Source organism: Kryptolebias marmoratus, linkage group LG2, assembly GCF_001649575.2.
Source record: "Kryptolebias marmoratus isolate JLee-2015 linkage group LG2, ASM164957v2, whole genome shotgun sequence".
Lineage (NCBI taxonomy): Eukaryota > Metazoa > Chordata > Actinopteri > Cyprinodontiformes > Rivulidae > Kryptolebias > Kryptolebias marmoratus.
This window is the reverse complement of record NC_051431.1, coordinates 30,037,217-30,055,181: the sequence shown is the minus strand read 5'-3', so window position 1 is coordinate 30,055,181 and position 17,965 is coordinate 30,037,217. Positions and strand designations below refer to the sequence as shown.

At 39.2% G+C, this 17,965-nt stretch overlaps 1 protein-coding gene across 22 annotated transcripts in view; it reads left to right on the top strand.

The window, feature by feature from the left end:
• phldb1b (pleckstrin homology-like domain, family B, member 1b) overlaps positions 1-17,965 on the top strand; it is a 154,105-nt gene that overhangs the window by 72,468 nt on the left and 63,672 nt on the right. For 21 of the 22 annotated variants that reach the window (XM_037974122.1, XM_037974120.1, XM_037974130.1 and 18 more), the window contains one exon: positions 14,719-16,220. In XM_037974122.1, coding sequence (XP_037830050.1) covers positions 14,719-16,220 — 1,502 coding nt within the window. Of the gene's footprint in view, positions 1-6,705; positions 6,922-14,718; positions 16,221-17,965 lie in introns of those variants that run through there. The other variant, XM_037974149.1, reaches the window with a different exon arrangement.

The following is a 17,965-nucleotide window of genomic DNA, read 5'->3' as shown; positions in this document are numbered from 1 at the left end:
AGAGTGTCATAATGTGGGCTGCAAATAGACTTCTGGCACAAAAGAACAGTTTGAAGATTTTATTTATATTTACAAGACTCAACTGAGGATGGTGATGGTCTCCGAGCATCAACACTACAAAGGAGATGAGTATTAGTAGGGTCCAAATCACAATTCAATTTGAATACAATTCAGAGGGCTGCAGTTATAAACCAATTATTATCACATTTTTTAACATCTGCAATTATTAGGTTCATAAAAAAACACCAAGAGGCAGATAGTAAACTTATGTTTATCTCAACACCTGTGAAACTGAAATGTGCACAATAACACGTGCTAAAATCTCCTATTATTCACAGGTTGCTGACCATCAATTAAGCATAGATGGTAGCTTTTCTATGGCATTTTTAATGTTAAGGTAATGCGATTAGCATTGTGAGTATCACTGACATTTATACACTAATCAAATGTTTTAACATCACAGTCATGTTATATCTTCAACAATAATTTCAGACATTCTTCAGAGTTTAGCAAAGAAAATTTGAAAAAGATGTCAAAAACACACAGCAGCATGTTTCAACTACAGTGGTATTCACCTCCTTGGATGTCAATCATAGTCAAGCTAAATTGACTTTTTCACAAAGGAATTTTCTAAAACAAAACCAAACAAGCCTTCAAAAGCCCTAAACATCCCCAGGAGTTCTGTTAAAAACTTTATTATCAAAACAGTTTTCACTGTATTTTAGGAATTGGGAAAAACACTCTTCAAACTGTTTGAGAATTATTTGACTTCTTTCATTCTTTAATTATTTGCTCACCTACAACCCCTACCTCCTGTCCTGTTGCCCTGCTACCCCACACACCTGCACACCCACCTACCAGCCACCGCTCCAAACACAAGATCTGTGTGGGCTTATTTCATCTTTTCACTAACAGACACATGAAGAGGATACCCATATTCTGACTGTAAAGCTGAGCTCACCCGTGAACATAGTTTCTACTTCATAATCCTTTTAAAATAAAGAAGAGCAGTTATCAACGGGTTCCAAGCCTTCACGATCCGCCCCTCTCTGTGCCCTCCGCTCCCGACGTTCCGTCGGCGTGGCTTTGCTGCGTCTCTCAGCAAGCGGACCAAGTTGAAAGTTCTCAGGACGGTGCGTACTCAAAGGCATTCCGTGAGACGCAATGTTATAATTTCTGCAGAACTCTCGGGAAGAAAAAGCTAACTGCCATTTGATACCACACGGAGCCAAAGAAAAAAATTCATATAAAATCCATTATTCATTCAAAAATACCAAAATATTCTCAGATGATCAGGTCTACATCTTGATCAAATGTTTTTTCCAAAAGAATTTGTTCAATGCCATTTTATGGCACACTTCGCCAAGTATTTAAATTCATAAAAAATCAATAGTATGTAAAAAAATTACCAAAATATTCTCAGATAGTAAAGTCTACATTTGGAATCGTGTAATTGTATTTAAATATCCCTAGTTTCAATGCTTTTTATACTACAATGAGCCAAATAAAAATTCATAAAAAAACCCATAACTCTTCAAAAAATTACCAAAATTTTCTCTAATGACCATGCCTACATGTGGAATAATATTCTTTTATTTCTATGTTACTGGATTAAACACATTCCTTATGAAAAATTGATAACTTCATTTTCATGATGTCCAGCAAATACACCAAAAATCATAAAAAATTGAAACTTTATTATAAAATTTCCCAAATATTCCCACATAACCGTGTGTATATGCGGAATAATGTTTGCACTTCGGGAAATCTCCACACTCAACGGCTTTTGTACAAGAAATTTTTAACCTTCGTCGTAGCAGTGCTAGTCATACTGAAATATATTCAGAAATTTGTTAAAAATCCATAATGCCTCAAAGAAATCTCAAATTATTCACAAATGACAATTATCATGTCCTTTTTTGCCCAAATATTCCACTCAACCATAGTCTAGAGGTATTTCCAAAATAAAATAAAAACCAGCCATGTTGGTTAGCATTTATGTTTTCATTTATTAATTACAAGTGGGCGCTCAAATTTGAGCTATATTTCTTGTGGTTTGTAGTTAGGCTGGATCTGAACAGAGTATCAAATATCAAGTCGTTCGACCAAACAGAGTCCGAGTTGCTACTGCTAGCGTGAGTTTTTGAACTTTATAAATAGTAACGACATGCTTGAATATAGAGCTGCAAATTCAGATCAGCACTTTTAGGGTTCATGCAAGGAACATTATCCTGTTAGCCTTCTAAATTCAACAAGTGATTCTTTTGTGATTTTTTTCTAAATGTTAAATGATACACATAGGTTTTTGCACATAAGCCACGGCCACTTTGAACAATCATTACCATATTGATAAAATAGTTTCAGGGTTGTATTCTGAAGATACCCACCAAGTTTCATGTAAGTCCATTCAGCCATTTCGGCAGTATAAATTTTGCCTACTTAGTGCCCCCTAGTGTTGGATCAGGCTGAAACTGGAGAGAAACTCTTGATTTGGCCTTAGGCACCACTGTTCTAAAATGTATTGATAGACTTTAAAGTATTCGGAAGTTACGCTCAATAAACTTGTTTTTTAAAAAATTTTTTTGTTTATGCATAATTTATAAACCGAAAGTTTTTGTGAAAATCTGTTCACATCGTTTGGTTAGCCGGTCGTTCAGTCATACCACGTAAAATTTTGCTTCAATTGGCTTTGAGCTTCTGGAGGAGTTAACGAAATTAGGTTCAGCATATTTTGCAAGTTTTCTATTAATTAGCATAATTTTACAATTTTTTTTCAAAACTCACGTAAAAAGGCATGGTTTACGGAAAACACCAGAATAGAGATACTGTGCGTATAGTAGTAGTTGTGAAAGAATTCGCAATGAATGGCCATGTCTTGCATTGGCCGTCCGCTCACTTCCGTGGGCTTGGAACCCTAATTAAAATGGCAGAGACAGGTGCTGGGGCTGAGTTCTGACTTTTTTGTTTAAAAAACAAATAAACAGAAAAACAAGGCTTTCGACTGGCATGTAAGGGCAGTGAGGCAAACACTTGCACAATGGCCCTGTGACCAAAGGGCAGCAAAGAAGCTACTTCACTGCAAGGAAAACATTAAAGACAGACTAGGATTGTGCAGGATGTACAAAGAATGGACAGGAGAAGACTGGTACAAAGTTATTTCCTTCAGTTAATTCTCCTTCCAACCAGAACACTGCCTTGAATAGAGTAGTATCAAAACATTTTCCAAGAACAACTTACTTCTACAATCCAGGTGCAGTTTGTGGCTTCCAGTTTCAGTTTCACCAGTGCACCTTGTTATTGATGAAAGAAGTTGAAATTTTGGATCTATGGCCAGAAAACTCCCCAGATCGTAACACTTTTGAGAACCTGTGATCAGTTTTTGAAAAGCACACGGATAAGCAGAAACCAGTGATCAACTCCAAGCATGAAGAAGGCAAAAATGGGTCAATATCATTGAGGATTTGGTTCAGATGTCATCCAGTAGAGATGGGAATCTCTAATCTCTACCTGATACGATAAACATCTGGATTCACAAGCTACGATCCGATACATTTAAGATACCGCCTCATTAACCAGCGATTCAATTCGATAAGACTTACCTCCTCATCACAATGCATCTCGATTTAAATAAACTTAGCTTATTGTTTGTATGATTTTTTTTATTAATAAAAATGAATGAAGCAGTTCAAATTTCAATCATTTATTAATGAGTTGATCTTTTACAAAAGGCTTCTTTACAAAATTAAATAAGCAATTTGAAGTTTGATTATTAACAAAAAGCTATTGTACGTTAGAGCTTTATACAAAAAAAACTGACCCTTTCTTATGAGGAATTCCTGTTAAACTCCTCCGGCTTGAAATGATCACTACAGAGCTTAAAACCCTCCCTTCTTACTGCAGCTTCCCATTACCTCCCTAAACCTGTGTTACTGGGAAACCTTCAAAATGTGAACAAAAACAACAATAAGACCTAATGAAAGAGAGAGCACCACTTCCTCCTGTTAGCATTTCGTTGTTTGCCAAATAACATTAGCTATGATGACATAATGTTATAAATGGTCAAATAACCAAAATTATTGTTCAATCTTATTTGTGAAAGATAATCCCACGTGATCTATTTTCAATACTGTGCCAGACTCTGTTGACTCTGAGAGAGAAGAGATCTGTTCAATATGGCGGAGCCGCAGGATGCGCTCCAGCATGTAATGAGGTATTTATGTCTGTGATTGGCAGACCAACTAAAACCCATTCTGCTTTGCAGTCTACAGTAAACGCAGTTTGTGTTATTTTTGCATGAATCCATAAATGTTGAATTTAATCGACACAGATAGATAAAATCAGGTGCAATTAGAATTTTCCTTTTAAATCGCCAAAATTTAAAGCTTCCCATTTGTGTTGTGCATGCACATGTCAGTGGATTGATGCAAACCGGTTAATCTTACCATCCCTAATATCCAGCATGCCAGAGCAAACTGCAGTAATCAACATTATAATTTTGAAATCCTTACAACAATTTGATCTTAATAAAAAACATTTGAGTATTTCAGCATATTACAGAAACATGTAAAATAAATCTAACCATGATGAAGCTTCAAACCACAAGGTTTGTGTCACTGCTAAAACTTTAGAGCATGACTGTACGTTAGTGGTACCACATTTCTGCAAAATAAGTTCCTATTAATCTGTTCTTTTCAGTGACACTCTATCTTTGTCCTGTCAGTCACATTCACCTGTTTATGATTTATTTCCTGTAAGCTTTGGTGGTCAGTGGCCATTCCCAGGTTTAAAACACTTATTTGGTTTCCTGTGCCTGTCTGACTAAGCAGCAGACAGCTTTGTGCTCTGGAAGTGGCTTGTGGCTGGAGTTCCAGTATCCTTTTTCAAAGACTATTTTTAAACCTCATGATCAAGTCTGTCTGTCTCCTCACCGGTCCACCCCCAAACCAGCCTACTGGCCGCATGTGTGTAGTTTTACTTTAGTTTTTAGTAAGACTTGATACTTTTAGCTGGCAATTTGCTTCTTTAGCATCCTAGCTACCAATTTTGCTACTTTTAGCTTTAAGCTAGCATTTTGATTCTTTTAGCTTTTAGCTAGCCGTCTGTCACTTTTAGCTACCCTTTTTTATTTAACTTTTAGCTAGGGTTTGGCTGCTTTTAGCTAACATTTTCCTACATTTAGCTTTTATCTAGCATCTTGCTCATTTTAGCTTTTAACTAGAGTTCTGCTGATTTTAACTTAAACAACTCAGGTTCAGTTTCTCCAGAAAGAGTTCACCACTCATCATTCACAATGGATGTTTTCAGAAACTGTAACCTCTCTAGTTTGGTTTCTGTACCGGTTACTGGCAGATTGACAGTTTTAACCAGCTTTTAACACAATGACTTAACAGTTAGTGCCCCGTATTATCTCTCAAAGTATAATTAATGTATGACATTGTTTTTATCAACTAAACTAATAGTTTTATGATTTTGTGTCAAAATTATATATATAATATATAATGTCAATATATCATTTTGACACTATCATAAAACCATTAGTGTTTTAAAAAGGAAATTTTACAACCATCTTTCATACAAAGTTTTAAACTAAGATCATCTTGTGCTGAGAAATGATGGAGTTGCAGCTGTTTTGGGTATACCTTCAAAATCTATAAAACTGACTATAGCCATTTTTGTGTTGGTTAATATGGATTAGCTATGGCAGCCACCTTGAATTGGATTGCCTTGAAAAGTTAATCTCTTATTGATGTTTATTTAATTATTACTTATAAAAATCTGTCCAATGGGTCATTAGATATTTTGCTAATAGACAGACAGGGTTGACTTCACCAGGTAATACTAAAATTTTAAACATAAGGCCCATGCAGTGAGTAGCATTTGGGGTATGTGTTGTGAATGACTCTCAGCTACTACCATACCAAACTTTAGCCCAGTATCTGTAAACCAAACTGAATTCTAGCTATTTTTGTTTTTTCTAATGTCAGTTGGTTATGGTGGCCATCTTGAATTGAGTTGGATCCAAAAGGTAATCAGTTGCAGACATACATCCAAAGATTACTTTCTGCAAGTTTTATTAAAATTTGTCTGTTGGTTCATGAGATATTTTGTTAACCAACAGATGCAAACAGATGCCTTAGAGTTGAATATTTGAATCACTTCTTTATCCTGGTGATAACAAGCAATGAAGCCGCAGATTATCTTGTGATTGCCATTAATTAACAATAGTATATCCACTTGATGACCTATATTGGGCACAACACGTTCAAATTCGTTGCTCAGTTATTTTTATTGTTTTTTTTTTGTCTTAAATTGACATAATTGTCATGCATTGACAGCCCATGACATGTCCTGCTGTGACTCTACGCCTCACAGCAGCACGTAGCACCCAGACAGAAAGAGTGTGAAGGTAACTTGTACAAAAAAGGGTAAACAGCATACTTTCAAAATAAAACTGCATGCACGTTTAAGGGCAGTAAGTTTCACGTTTGCTCCTGTATATGCTTGTAATTGAAGTATTCTTCCCAAATCACGAGAGTTAAATCTTTCTAAAAACAAGAAACAATATCAGTATTGTTATGCAGTCGAGATCTGCTTTACAGGGACTCACTTATAACCCGTTCATTGTCCACACGAGCTTTTATTTTGAAAGTGTTGAGCAGGAAATTATTGTGGTACTTCATGTAAATTGACACCAGCTGTTTGTACTGTAGTCGGTAGCTGTGCTCGAAACGCTAGCCTTGGCTGAAATATCACCTCGGTGAGCAGTCCTCCATAGCTCCCCCAGTGTATGTGGAGCCTGACACGGCAGGGCTTCGTCACAGCCGGCCTGTAACCGGTGTTCGGAAGATGTGGGCCTCACCTGAGTGTCATGTTGCAGGGGAACCGCGCTGAAACTGGCTGGCAATTATTATATCCCTTCATGTGAGTAACAGCCGCTGCTTAAATCACCAGGCTTTGGGCGACAGGAGTCATACTAAACGGTCAAACACCAAACTCCATGAACAGTTTGTCATCTTTAATTTTACACTGCTCATAGCTTTTATATACACCTTCTTCATTGCCATGAGGACAAAAAAACAAAAAATAGACGTGAGCACTTAACGGGAGGCAGACATGGAGATAACCCAATGTAAGAAATCAAGCTAGGTTATATGAGATCCTTTAGTTTTAACACAAAATGTGCTAATAGAAAATTGCCAATTTTTTAAGTGAAGTTTGGCGTGTACGTACAGCAGCCGTCCGTATCCCATGACATCATTGCACGAGCTCTCGGTTGCTGTGATTTCTGTTCCCTCACCCCCCTTTCGCGTAAGTCGCTGCTCAGAAGCATCAGCTCGGCTTGTGTTTGAGAAACGACGTGACACTGTGACATTTCTGCGGGCCTGGATCGATAAAACATTGCAGATGTTTGTGATTCAGTCCAATTTATCGGAGAGGCGAAGCGTCACTGTAGGAGAGCGGGCAGGTCTGCTCCCAGCGCTGCTGAGCAGGCACAACCAATGCATTATTCCTGAAGGGTGTATGTTTTAGAGCAGTGTCCTGCTCATGAAACTCGTGTCTGACATCATCTTTTTAAGGTCTAAAGTAGAATTCCTTCTGTTTTTATCGCCCGCCTCTGAAGGCGAAGAGATTCGTATTTTAGTGTGTGTGGGTTAGCAAAATAAAAAGAATGTGTGCTCTGATATTAAAATATCTTATGAACCAGTGGGTAGATTTTAATGAAAACTCTCAGAAAATAATCTCTGAATGTACTTCTGCAACTAAATATGGCTGCCAGAGCCAACTGATGTTAAAAACCGGCTGAGACTAAATACATTTTACAGATGTTTACTTCTAATTTGGCGTGTTAATAGCCGAGATTTATCCACAACATTACCTAATTGGAATAGTTTCTGTTAGCAAAATATCTCATGAACCACTGGATGGATTTTTATGAAACCTTCAGGTAATAGTCATCGGATATATATATCTACAGCTGATTATCATTTGGAGCCAACCCAGTTCAAGATGGTCCCCACAGTGAACTGAACTTGGAAAACACAAGAATGGCTATAACCTGTTCAGTTTTCCAGATATTGAGCTAAAACGAGGTGTGGCAGTATCTAACAATCATTCACAACACACACTCAAAGTGCTACTCATTGTCCTACTCATTATGCAAGATCTTGCATAACATTTCCAAGGTTTAACTGAAACTGGTACGACTCTGTTGTTCCTCAAGATAAGATGATATTAGTCTAAAACTCTGGGATGTGAGGTGGCAGGTCATGTGCATTCCTTCAAGGAATGCTGGGCTTTTAATTTAACTCCCTTTTTTCCATAGTTTGTTTTATCAGTTCAGGGTGTCCCCCAGAAAAGAGGCAAAGCCCGGTGTTAGGTGGCCATTTGCTGGCCGATTGCCGGCCGGCCGTGATTTATTTAAAAAAAAAAAAAAAGATTAAAGTTGACAGGAAAGTTGAAAATATGGCTATTTGTGCCAAATATTTACACAACTACAGTTTTTAAAAAAAGCTCTTTTGAAATACTTTATAAAACGAAAATACAATCCCGCCTGCGTGGCTTTGCCGCGTCTCTCAGCAAGCGGACCGAGTCGAAAGTTGTCAGGACGGTGCGTACTCCCCAGAGGCGTTCCGTAAGATGCAATGGTATAAATTCTAAAGAAATCTCGGGAAGAAAAAGCTAACTGCCATTTCATACCACACAGAGCCAAAGAAAAAAATTCATATAAAATCCATTATTCATTCAAAAATACCAAAATATTCTCAGATGATCAAGTCTACATCTGTAATAATATGCATTTATCTCCATGTCCCTAGTTTCAATGCTGTTTCAGCAAAAAATATGTTAATTGTCATTTCATACCACAGTGAGCCAAATAAATATTCATTAAAAAATCCATAACTCTTCAAAGTATTACCAAAATATTCTCTAATGACAATGCCTACTTGTGGAATAATTTTCTTTTATTTCTATGTTCCTGGATTGAACACATTCTTTTTGAAAAATTCACAACTTCATTTTCATGATGTTCAGCTAATAGCAAAAACTCATAAAAAATTTAAACGTTATTATAAAATTCCCCAAATATTCTCACATCACTGTGTGTATATGTGGAATAATGTTTGCACTTTGAGAAAGTAGTAGTTAGGCTAGATCTGAACATAGTACCAAATTTCAAGTCATTCGACCAAACAGTCCGAGTTGCTACTGCTAGCGTGAGTTATGAACTTCGTAAATAGTAACGGCCCGCTTGAATATAAAGCTGCAAATTCAGATCAGCACTTTTAGGGTTTACTCAAGGATCCCTATCAGACTGTCTGGTTGGCTTTTCCCCAGCAGTTTCGTTTTTTTCTGGCCAACGCGTCTTACTTGAGAAGAATTTGTACGGATGATGGATCCGTACAAAAACAATAGGGTTCCCTGGTCCGCTGGGAGCAGGCGAACTGCTGTGACCGGATAATGAATAACAACAGAGAACTCTGAAAAACAGACAGATGCTGTACTGTACTGTGCTTTTTGCGGCACAGGCTGCATGTTGGATCACTACATGTAACAAAATAAAACATCTAATGCTGAATTTAATAGCATCATTTTACTGTTAAACAAAGATAAATTAGCATGCGTCATATTAATATTTTCACTAAGTACAAAACATGCTTACCATATTCGGTCTTGTAAAGCCAGCCGCTGAATTTCAGCTCAACTAACCATTTTTGGTTAAACCCGCTTGTTGGATGTTTGTTGCTGTGGTTCTGATGTCGTGCTAACTCTAGGTAGCTGAAGGCGGTTCAGCCTCAGGGCTCATTAGAGTCCCGCAGGGCTCCGCAAACAGCGCGCGGTGGAGGCGTTTATACTGGACACGAACACAGGCGACACAGGCGAACCAGCTCTGCTAGAGCATCGAAATCGTCCATTTTGAACAGAGCGCGGCGCTTGCGGGGTCCATGCGCAAAGTTACAAGAATTGTGTGGTGCGCGACACCGCGCGGGACCTTTGCGCAGGTGTTTGCGCGCGCACCCTCACGCGGTGATCAACGGGTCAAGTTGATGCGGGTGGAAAAAAAAAGTGTATAAAAAATGATGTATTTTACAATAAACAAGCGGAGCTTAGCCTGGCGGCTGGGTAGCGAAAAGTCTGGCAGACCGCCAGGCCTATAATACACTGGGGGAAACCCGGTAGTTGCTCAGTCTGATTTATTTCTGATTTCTCTCTTTTTTTAATTACTGTTGAACACGACAGTTTTATTCTTCTGTCTTTATAACTGTTTTACTCCGAAGACTGCAGGTTGCAGCTACTCTTATCTTCTAGTTTAAAATGACAAGAAGTCAATTTAAACAGATTACATTTACCACTGACCTGTACCTCGAGGCCAGGGTTGTGAATCTCCAATGTGGTTGTGTGTTTCTGTTGTTCTAATCTGCAATCCTGACATGAGGGAGACTCGGTGGTTAATATTCGATTACTCGGTGTGTGTACTGTGTTACTTTTGAGACACACAATAATTGGGTTATGTGGGTACATTTTCTCCTGATCCCTGTCCAGTATCACAGACATATCTCCTTTATGTTCATCTACTCATCTGTCTTTTTTTTTCTCTCTTGCTCTGATGCTTACATGTACAACACCGATTCAGAAAGTTTATGAAATTTGCAAATCATTGCATTCTGTTCATTTACATTTTACACAACTCCTCAACCTTTTCTGAATTGGGTTTATTGTCTTTTCTTGATGTGTGTCAAATAACAGTGACAACATTAACAGGCTAGAAATCTGTTTTAAAACTATTAGAGAAGAAGAAAACTTGCACTGCAGTTTGATTTTCAGAGATTGTGCACGGAATATTGGCGTTCATTGTGAGTGAAGCAGAGCCCAGATACTTTCCTCACTATAACAGTGTCTCACCAGACCATAATGGAAAGAACATTGCGGTCATTAAAGTTTCCCTGATCATGTAACTAAAAGTGGGGATGCTGACATTTTGAAGGTTGCACTACATTTTATTGCTTGCTTCAAGTTTTCTAATGCTTATCACATTGGTAATTATGTAAAGATCTGTGGCATCAATGCAGTGAAATAGCTGTTTATACCAGGGGTCTGCAACCTGCGGCTCTAGGGCCACATGCAGCTCTTTGGTCCCTCTGCAGGGAAATAACATGAAAATACTTTTTTTTTTTGTGTATAACAATAACCTAAAATGCTAGTTTTAGCAGATCTCCCGTCCAATGTCTTGCACATTGGACTGATGCTACTAACACAAGGAGTGTAAGATGTTGATCGGGTCATCTGTGTCTGTCTATTGGCCACTTCATTAATCCAACTTCTAGCCACACAGTGTGATCTTTCTCTTAAGCTCACCAGAAAACTAAAAGTGTTTTTAAATACTTTTAAGCAGAGATGCACCCTGAAATCAGCTTGTGACCAATACTGGCCAGTTTTCAGCCTGACCAGCAATCATCAGTGATCGGGAGGCCAACACCCAAAAACTAGGCATTGTTCTAGGCATTGAACACATCACAGCCTAGCTGTGGGCTGCTGCCTACTGCAGTACAGCTTGGCTCTTCTCATTAGGAAAGGTTTTTTTTTGCATGGAGAAAACATGAAGTTAGTTGTATGGACTGTCTGCAGGGTGTTTAGAAATAAAATCAGAGGAAGGACAAAAGGTGGACAGGCTGTTGGAGGGAAACAGAGGAATACTGATGGTCAGTTTGAGAAGGAGTTCAGGAGACAGAGGAGCGGAATACAGTTCTGTTTTTTTCTTTTTTGAGTTTTCAACCTCTGTCTGTCATAACAGAGATTGAAACTGGCTTCTCCTTTCGAAAACTGTGACCTGGAAAAGGTCACCTGGGTGCTTTCTGTAGATCTCAGGGGTAGTCAGGCTACACACTCAGGTACTACAATTATTTTGTTAGTGTGAATGGAGATCACAATTCTCTCAAATGACGTTCTTAAAAAAAATTAAAAAAAATCTAACCTTGCACTGAATTAAAAGGCGAAAAAAAACTGAACCAATAAAATGTATCCATAAACCATATCACTTATTTAGTTTACATCTCCATTGTAGATATATAGCCAAAGATTATTTTGTAAAAGCTTTTTTAAAATCTGTCTCGTGGTTCATGAGATTTTTTTTTTCCTGTTGACTCCAAATGCTGTATTAAATGTCAAAGTTTTAAAAAAGATCTTGCAAAATATATTAGTGGTCCAAACGTGTGGGGATCTGTCCCATACCTAATTTTAGGTCAGCATCTATAAAATGAATGAGTTACAGCCATTAATGTGTTGGCTAAGGTCAGCTTGAATCGAGCTGTCTCATAAAGGTAATCAGTTGTAGAGGTACAATCAATGATGACTTTCTGCAAGTTTCAATGTAATTTACTCAGTGCTTCATGAGATATTTTGGTAACAGCCTCACACACAAACACACACACACAGTCAAAGAAAAACATTGTTTGCCTTCTCCTTTCAGCAGTGGACAATGAATAAATACTATTTGACTTTTTTCAACACTCAACTAACTACAGCTGTTAAAGCTTCTCAGTCGAAAGCAGCTTATCACCAGGGCTGAGGTTTCAGATGCTCTTTGTAAGTGATGTGAGCCTTACTTGTGTCAATATTATGTTTCTAATTAATCATCAGATGGTGCTGCTTTAACACTCATTGCTTATAGAATGGGACAGCTTGTGCACCACCATCAGAAAAACGTTCCACACAGGAAAGCTCTCTCTTCCTTTTTTTTTTTTTCTTTTTTAATTGGCAAAAATAAAAGTTACATTGGTCCTGTCGCCACAGAACCTTTCCACACTGGCTTTTAATTTATTAGTGTTATGATTTATTATTTATTAGATTATTGAATCAGCTTACCTCTGTGAATATATGTGACTGTTGTAGCATCTGAGAATGTAGGAAAGCAAGTACAGAAGTAAATGCAGCAAGGAGCTGTAAGCCAGGAAACATAACATGCACAAGAATGACCATTTAATAAAATTGAGATCTTGTCTACATTGTAATTTTTGTTTCAATCTTTGCTCAGCCGTACTACATACAATATAAAAAATGTGTATTTAGAATTAAGTCTATTATAGGTTTTAAAAGTGAACTACGATTTTGCAGTCAATATGAACAGAATACTTACATCTTTAGTTTTGAAATTTTATATATACATTATACTTGTAGAAATGAACCTGCTCACACACTCGTCCTTGCTGATCTTCCTGTTGTGCAACCACATGTCAGTTGTTACACATGTTGTGAGATGCACAACTGACCAAATCAACACCAAAACACCTGGTGCTCCAGATATTGTTATTTCTGATCATAAATAGGAGCATTTGTTTTGTATTAGCCTTCTTTTTTATTTGTCTACAGAAGGGGTGTCAAACTCCTGGCCTCAAGGACCGTTGTACTGGGAGTTTTAGGTTTTTCTGCTCCAACACACCTGATTCAAATGGTTTAATTACCTCCTTACCAAATCATCAAGTTATCCAGAAGAATGTCCACTAGTCGTGTATTTCAACCAGGTGTTTTAAAGCAAGAACACATCTAAAACATGCAGGAGAGCGGCTCCTGAGGAATAGAGTTTGACACCCCTAGTCTACAGGAAGAGAGAAGATAGGTGGTACAGATATTTGTCACACTTATTGAAGTTTATATTCAGCCCAGGACAGTGATAAAGTCAACTGTGAAGAAGCTCTTTTGTCTGGATTTATACTCCACAAGAAGTTGTGAAATCTGCTCTGGCTCATGTAGTTGCAGGATGTTCTTTTCAGTGTGGACATTTGACAGTCAAACAGAAGCTGCAGCGCAGAACTCTGGAGAAACCTCTCCCCCCTAGGGTCTCCACTCTTCCATCGCTGTACGAATTTTGGTATCCCTTACCATGACCAGGCATTTTTATTGTATAGACTGAAACAGTACATACCCTGGGGCATTTGCAAATTTGTCATGAAGAGACTGCCACCGTTTTCAACAAACAGTGCACAATAATGAGTGAACGTAGTGTCCGTACTCTGTCTGACCGAGGTGTACTCTCTCCAGCCAACACAGCCATGGAGAGCTGCCTGTGTCTCCACACTGTCTCCTCCATGTCCAACAATTTAGCTATCTTCTTCTACAAGTTCTTCACCATTTAACTATCTGTATAAGTTTTTCTGGAACAAATCTAAAGACGGCTGTGTTCTCTAACAGCCTTGGCCAGCTGCTTCTCACCTGAGAAGTTAAAGCAACATGGCAGTTTGGCAGTTCACTCACTTTTCTGCGTAAACATGCCCACAACAAAGTTCTGACCAATCACACAATAGTTGATGCATACACCTGAGAGAAAAAGTTCTGTTCGGACCTTGTGTCAAGAACAAAATGACATGATTTTTGACACATAACTATGTCAGAATGGGCCGATTTCTTCACTTCTTGCGAGGTGTAAATCCCGCTGAAGAATGAACAGCATCATAAGATCGTTGGATAGCACATTCCGTATCCTTTTGACTACTGGTTTCTTAAGTAGGGTCACATTTTTGACACATTACAATATCTCTGCATTTTCATATATTGTAAGCTAAAAATGTTCTCATTAGGTAAATTTAAACATAGGACATTTGCTAGGAATTTGCTTGAATTTTTTTAGTTTGAAAGTAATACTGCAGTTGTGCACCTCAGAGGTTATATGTTCTGTTTTGTTGTTCTACCTGTTCATTTTTGCTCTCTGTCTTTTTTACCAATCAGACACTGAGAGTTTGGTCAATGGGAATCACCAGGCCAGGCCATTCCAGTCTCCCCCGGCTCCTGGAGAGAGAGTCCAGTCTGAGCACAGTGCAATTGTCAGCTCCATTGAGAAGGACCTCCAGGAGATCATGGATTCCTTAGTTATGGATGACCCCGATCCTGAGCCCTGTTCATCAGAGGCTAAAAAGCCGCCTGGACCCCGGTCCAGTTCCCACTCCCCCTTGTCACCTATGGTTAATGGAGGGGGGAGGCATCTGTTATCCCCTCCTACCAGCCCAGGGGCCATGTCTGTGGGGTCCAGCTATGAAAATGCATCCCCTCCTTTCTCACCCCTCTCCTCCCCCTCAGGAGCCAGCAGTGGGAGCTTTACCAGCCCATCTCCTGGTGGAGGACCCCAGGACCAGAGTTCTTCTCTGCCACCAGTGCCTACACGCTCCTCCAGCTACAACTTTACCACCCAGCCTCCACTTCATCCACGGACCATACTGCCTAATTTCAGCAGCACTGGCATGGGCCAAAAGGTTCAGGAAAGCCCCAGGCTGCAGAGGAAGATCTTAACAGAAGCCCCTCCAAGCCCCAAGCCAAACCACAGAGGATTCAACCAAGATGGATCAGAGAGTCCTCTACAGATGTCTCTGTTGTCCTCCAGTGAATCTCTCAGTGGTAGAAACATTGTACCAAGCAGTCCAAGAGTCACTCCTAAATTCTCTACCTGTCTATCCCCATCTTCCTCCAGTCCAAGGACCAAGACGACCTCGGTGCTCCAGGAAAGACCTGCCAGTCCTTTTAGGGAGCAGACCATTCTGTCAGATCGCTCCCTGAACTCCAGCCCCTCCAGGCAGCTTTCTCAGTCCAGCAGAGGGTTTCAGCCTCCCTTAGACCCCATTGTTCATATTATCCAAGGATCCCCACTCCAGCAGCATTCACGTTCACTGCAGCCCCCTGAGAGCCCCCGCATGGCCAGGAGGAACTTGGAGTTAAATGGGGGCAGTGGAGGAAGCAGTAGTATGAGAGAGCTGCCACCTTTAAGTCCCTCCTTAGCTCGGAGAGGGGTCCCAGTTCTTCCAGGAGCACTTCCAGGAACAGTCCATACACTGAGGACTCCAGAGAGCCCCTCAAGTCTGGGCAGGTTGGTCCCAGAGAGTCCCAGGCTTCGCCGCAAAACTGGATCCACAACAGAGGAACCATCCTGCAGCAGAGGGATCAGAGCCCGCAGTCCATCTCCTACCTCTATGATGACAGAGGGTAATAGTGGTGCGGGCATACGGAAGGGGAGCTTTGGAAATTCTCTGTCACCTGCTTACAGTCTAGGCTCCCTACCTGGTTCATCCCCTGTAGCCAGCCCCAGGACCCAGAGGAAAATGTCTTCAGGGAGACCCCACCCAGGAATGCGAGAGAGGAAGAACAGCATCACAGAGATCAGTGACAATGAGGATGAACTGCTGGAGTACCACCGACGTCAGAGAGAAGAGAGGCTCCGAGAGCAGGAGATGGAGAGACTGGTGAGTTAAGAAAGACTTAGTATTACATAACTAGTTACATTTTCATTTTGAAACAGAACAACAAGACACCATCATCCCCCTCCCACTACTGATCCAGAGTTACTGTGGCAGCACTTGTATTTGTGCTGAACTTTGTAGAAATGCTAAAAAAATATGCAAAAGATTATATTTTGTAATATGTGTTGAAACAGGACTTTAAATTTTGCTGAGAATCTTTAGACATCAGAAAATCATTTTTCTGTGCTATACAGTACAGAACATTGATAATTATATTTTGCCCTATTTAAAAAGTTCTCATTTCCAACAGTGGCACAGATGTTCATGCAGAGGCTTGCTCTTAATCTAATCTTTGCCACAAACATTGCAGCATCTGTGTTTATTTGCAAAAGGAGGAGGAGGACACAGGTCCATAAACCATCTCAGTGAACTGTCTACAACTTAGCTGCTGTCTGTCTAAATTGCCACTGACACAGTGTTGTGGCGCCTAAATGAGCCCATAGCAACCACATTGTTTGTTGTTTTCCAAACTAAATGGAGGTGGGGATCAAGGGAGTTGCAGTAAACATCTTGAACTTGTCTGCTGGGCTGAATAAGACTGCACAGACAAAGGTCCCTATAAGAAAGCCTTTACGTGTGTTTGTGGCTATGTGAAAAGGCATCCATTTGTTATATTAGTAACTGGTGTGTAGACACTGTACACAGAACAGAACAGAGACAATTTCTTGTACAAAAGCCATTGAGTGTGGAGATTTCCCGAAGTGCAAACTTTATTCCACATATACACACGGTGATGTGAGAATATTTGGGAAATTTTATAATAAAGTTTCAATTTTTTATGATTTTTTGCATACTGGCTGGACATCATAAAAATGAAGTTATCAATTTTTTTTCAAGAATGCATTTGATCCAGGAACATAGAAATAGTAAAAAAAAAAAAGATTCCACATGTAGGTATGGTCATTAGAGAATATTTTGGTAATTTTTTAAAGAGTTAGATTTTTCTGTGAATATTTTTTAGGCTCACTGTATTATGAAATTACAGTTAACATTTTTTTATTTACTTAAATAGCATTGAAACTAGGGACATGGAGATAAATGCATATTATTTTAGATGTAGTTTTGATCATCTGAGAATATTTTGGTATTTTTTGAATGAAGAATGGATTTTATATTAATTTTTTTCTTTGGCTCTGTGTGGTATCAAATGGCAGTTAGCTCTTTTCTTCCCGAGATTTCTTCAGAAATTATACCATTGCGTCTCACGGAACGCCTTTGAGTACGCACCGTCCTGAGAACTTTCAATTCAGTCTGCTGGCTGAAAGACGCGGTGAAGCCACGCTGGCAGGAGCGGAGCTCGTGGAGAGGGAAGAGCATGGAGGCCTGGAACCCGTTTGATAACTGCTTGCAGTTCTAGTTGAAGTTATTACTTATTAGGGGTGTAACATTAGTGCTGGGCGATATGGAAAAAAATCCTATATCACGATATGAATAATTTTATATCACGATAACGATATATATCATGATATACCCCAATCACGTACGTTGTCAGTTATTCTCTGAAAAATATGAAAAAAAATTCTCATTTCTTACTTTTTTCAAGCTTTATTTCGAAGTGACAATTAACTGAACTTTCACAAATGAGATTTGCTGCATTTTAGTGCAGCAATATACTGTATATGTATCAAATGACAACAGACTCCATTATCTTCGGCCGGCTATAGTTTCACTTTTCGCAACTTTCCCCG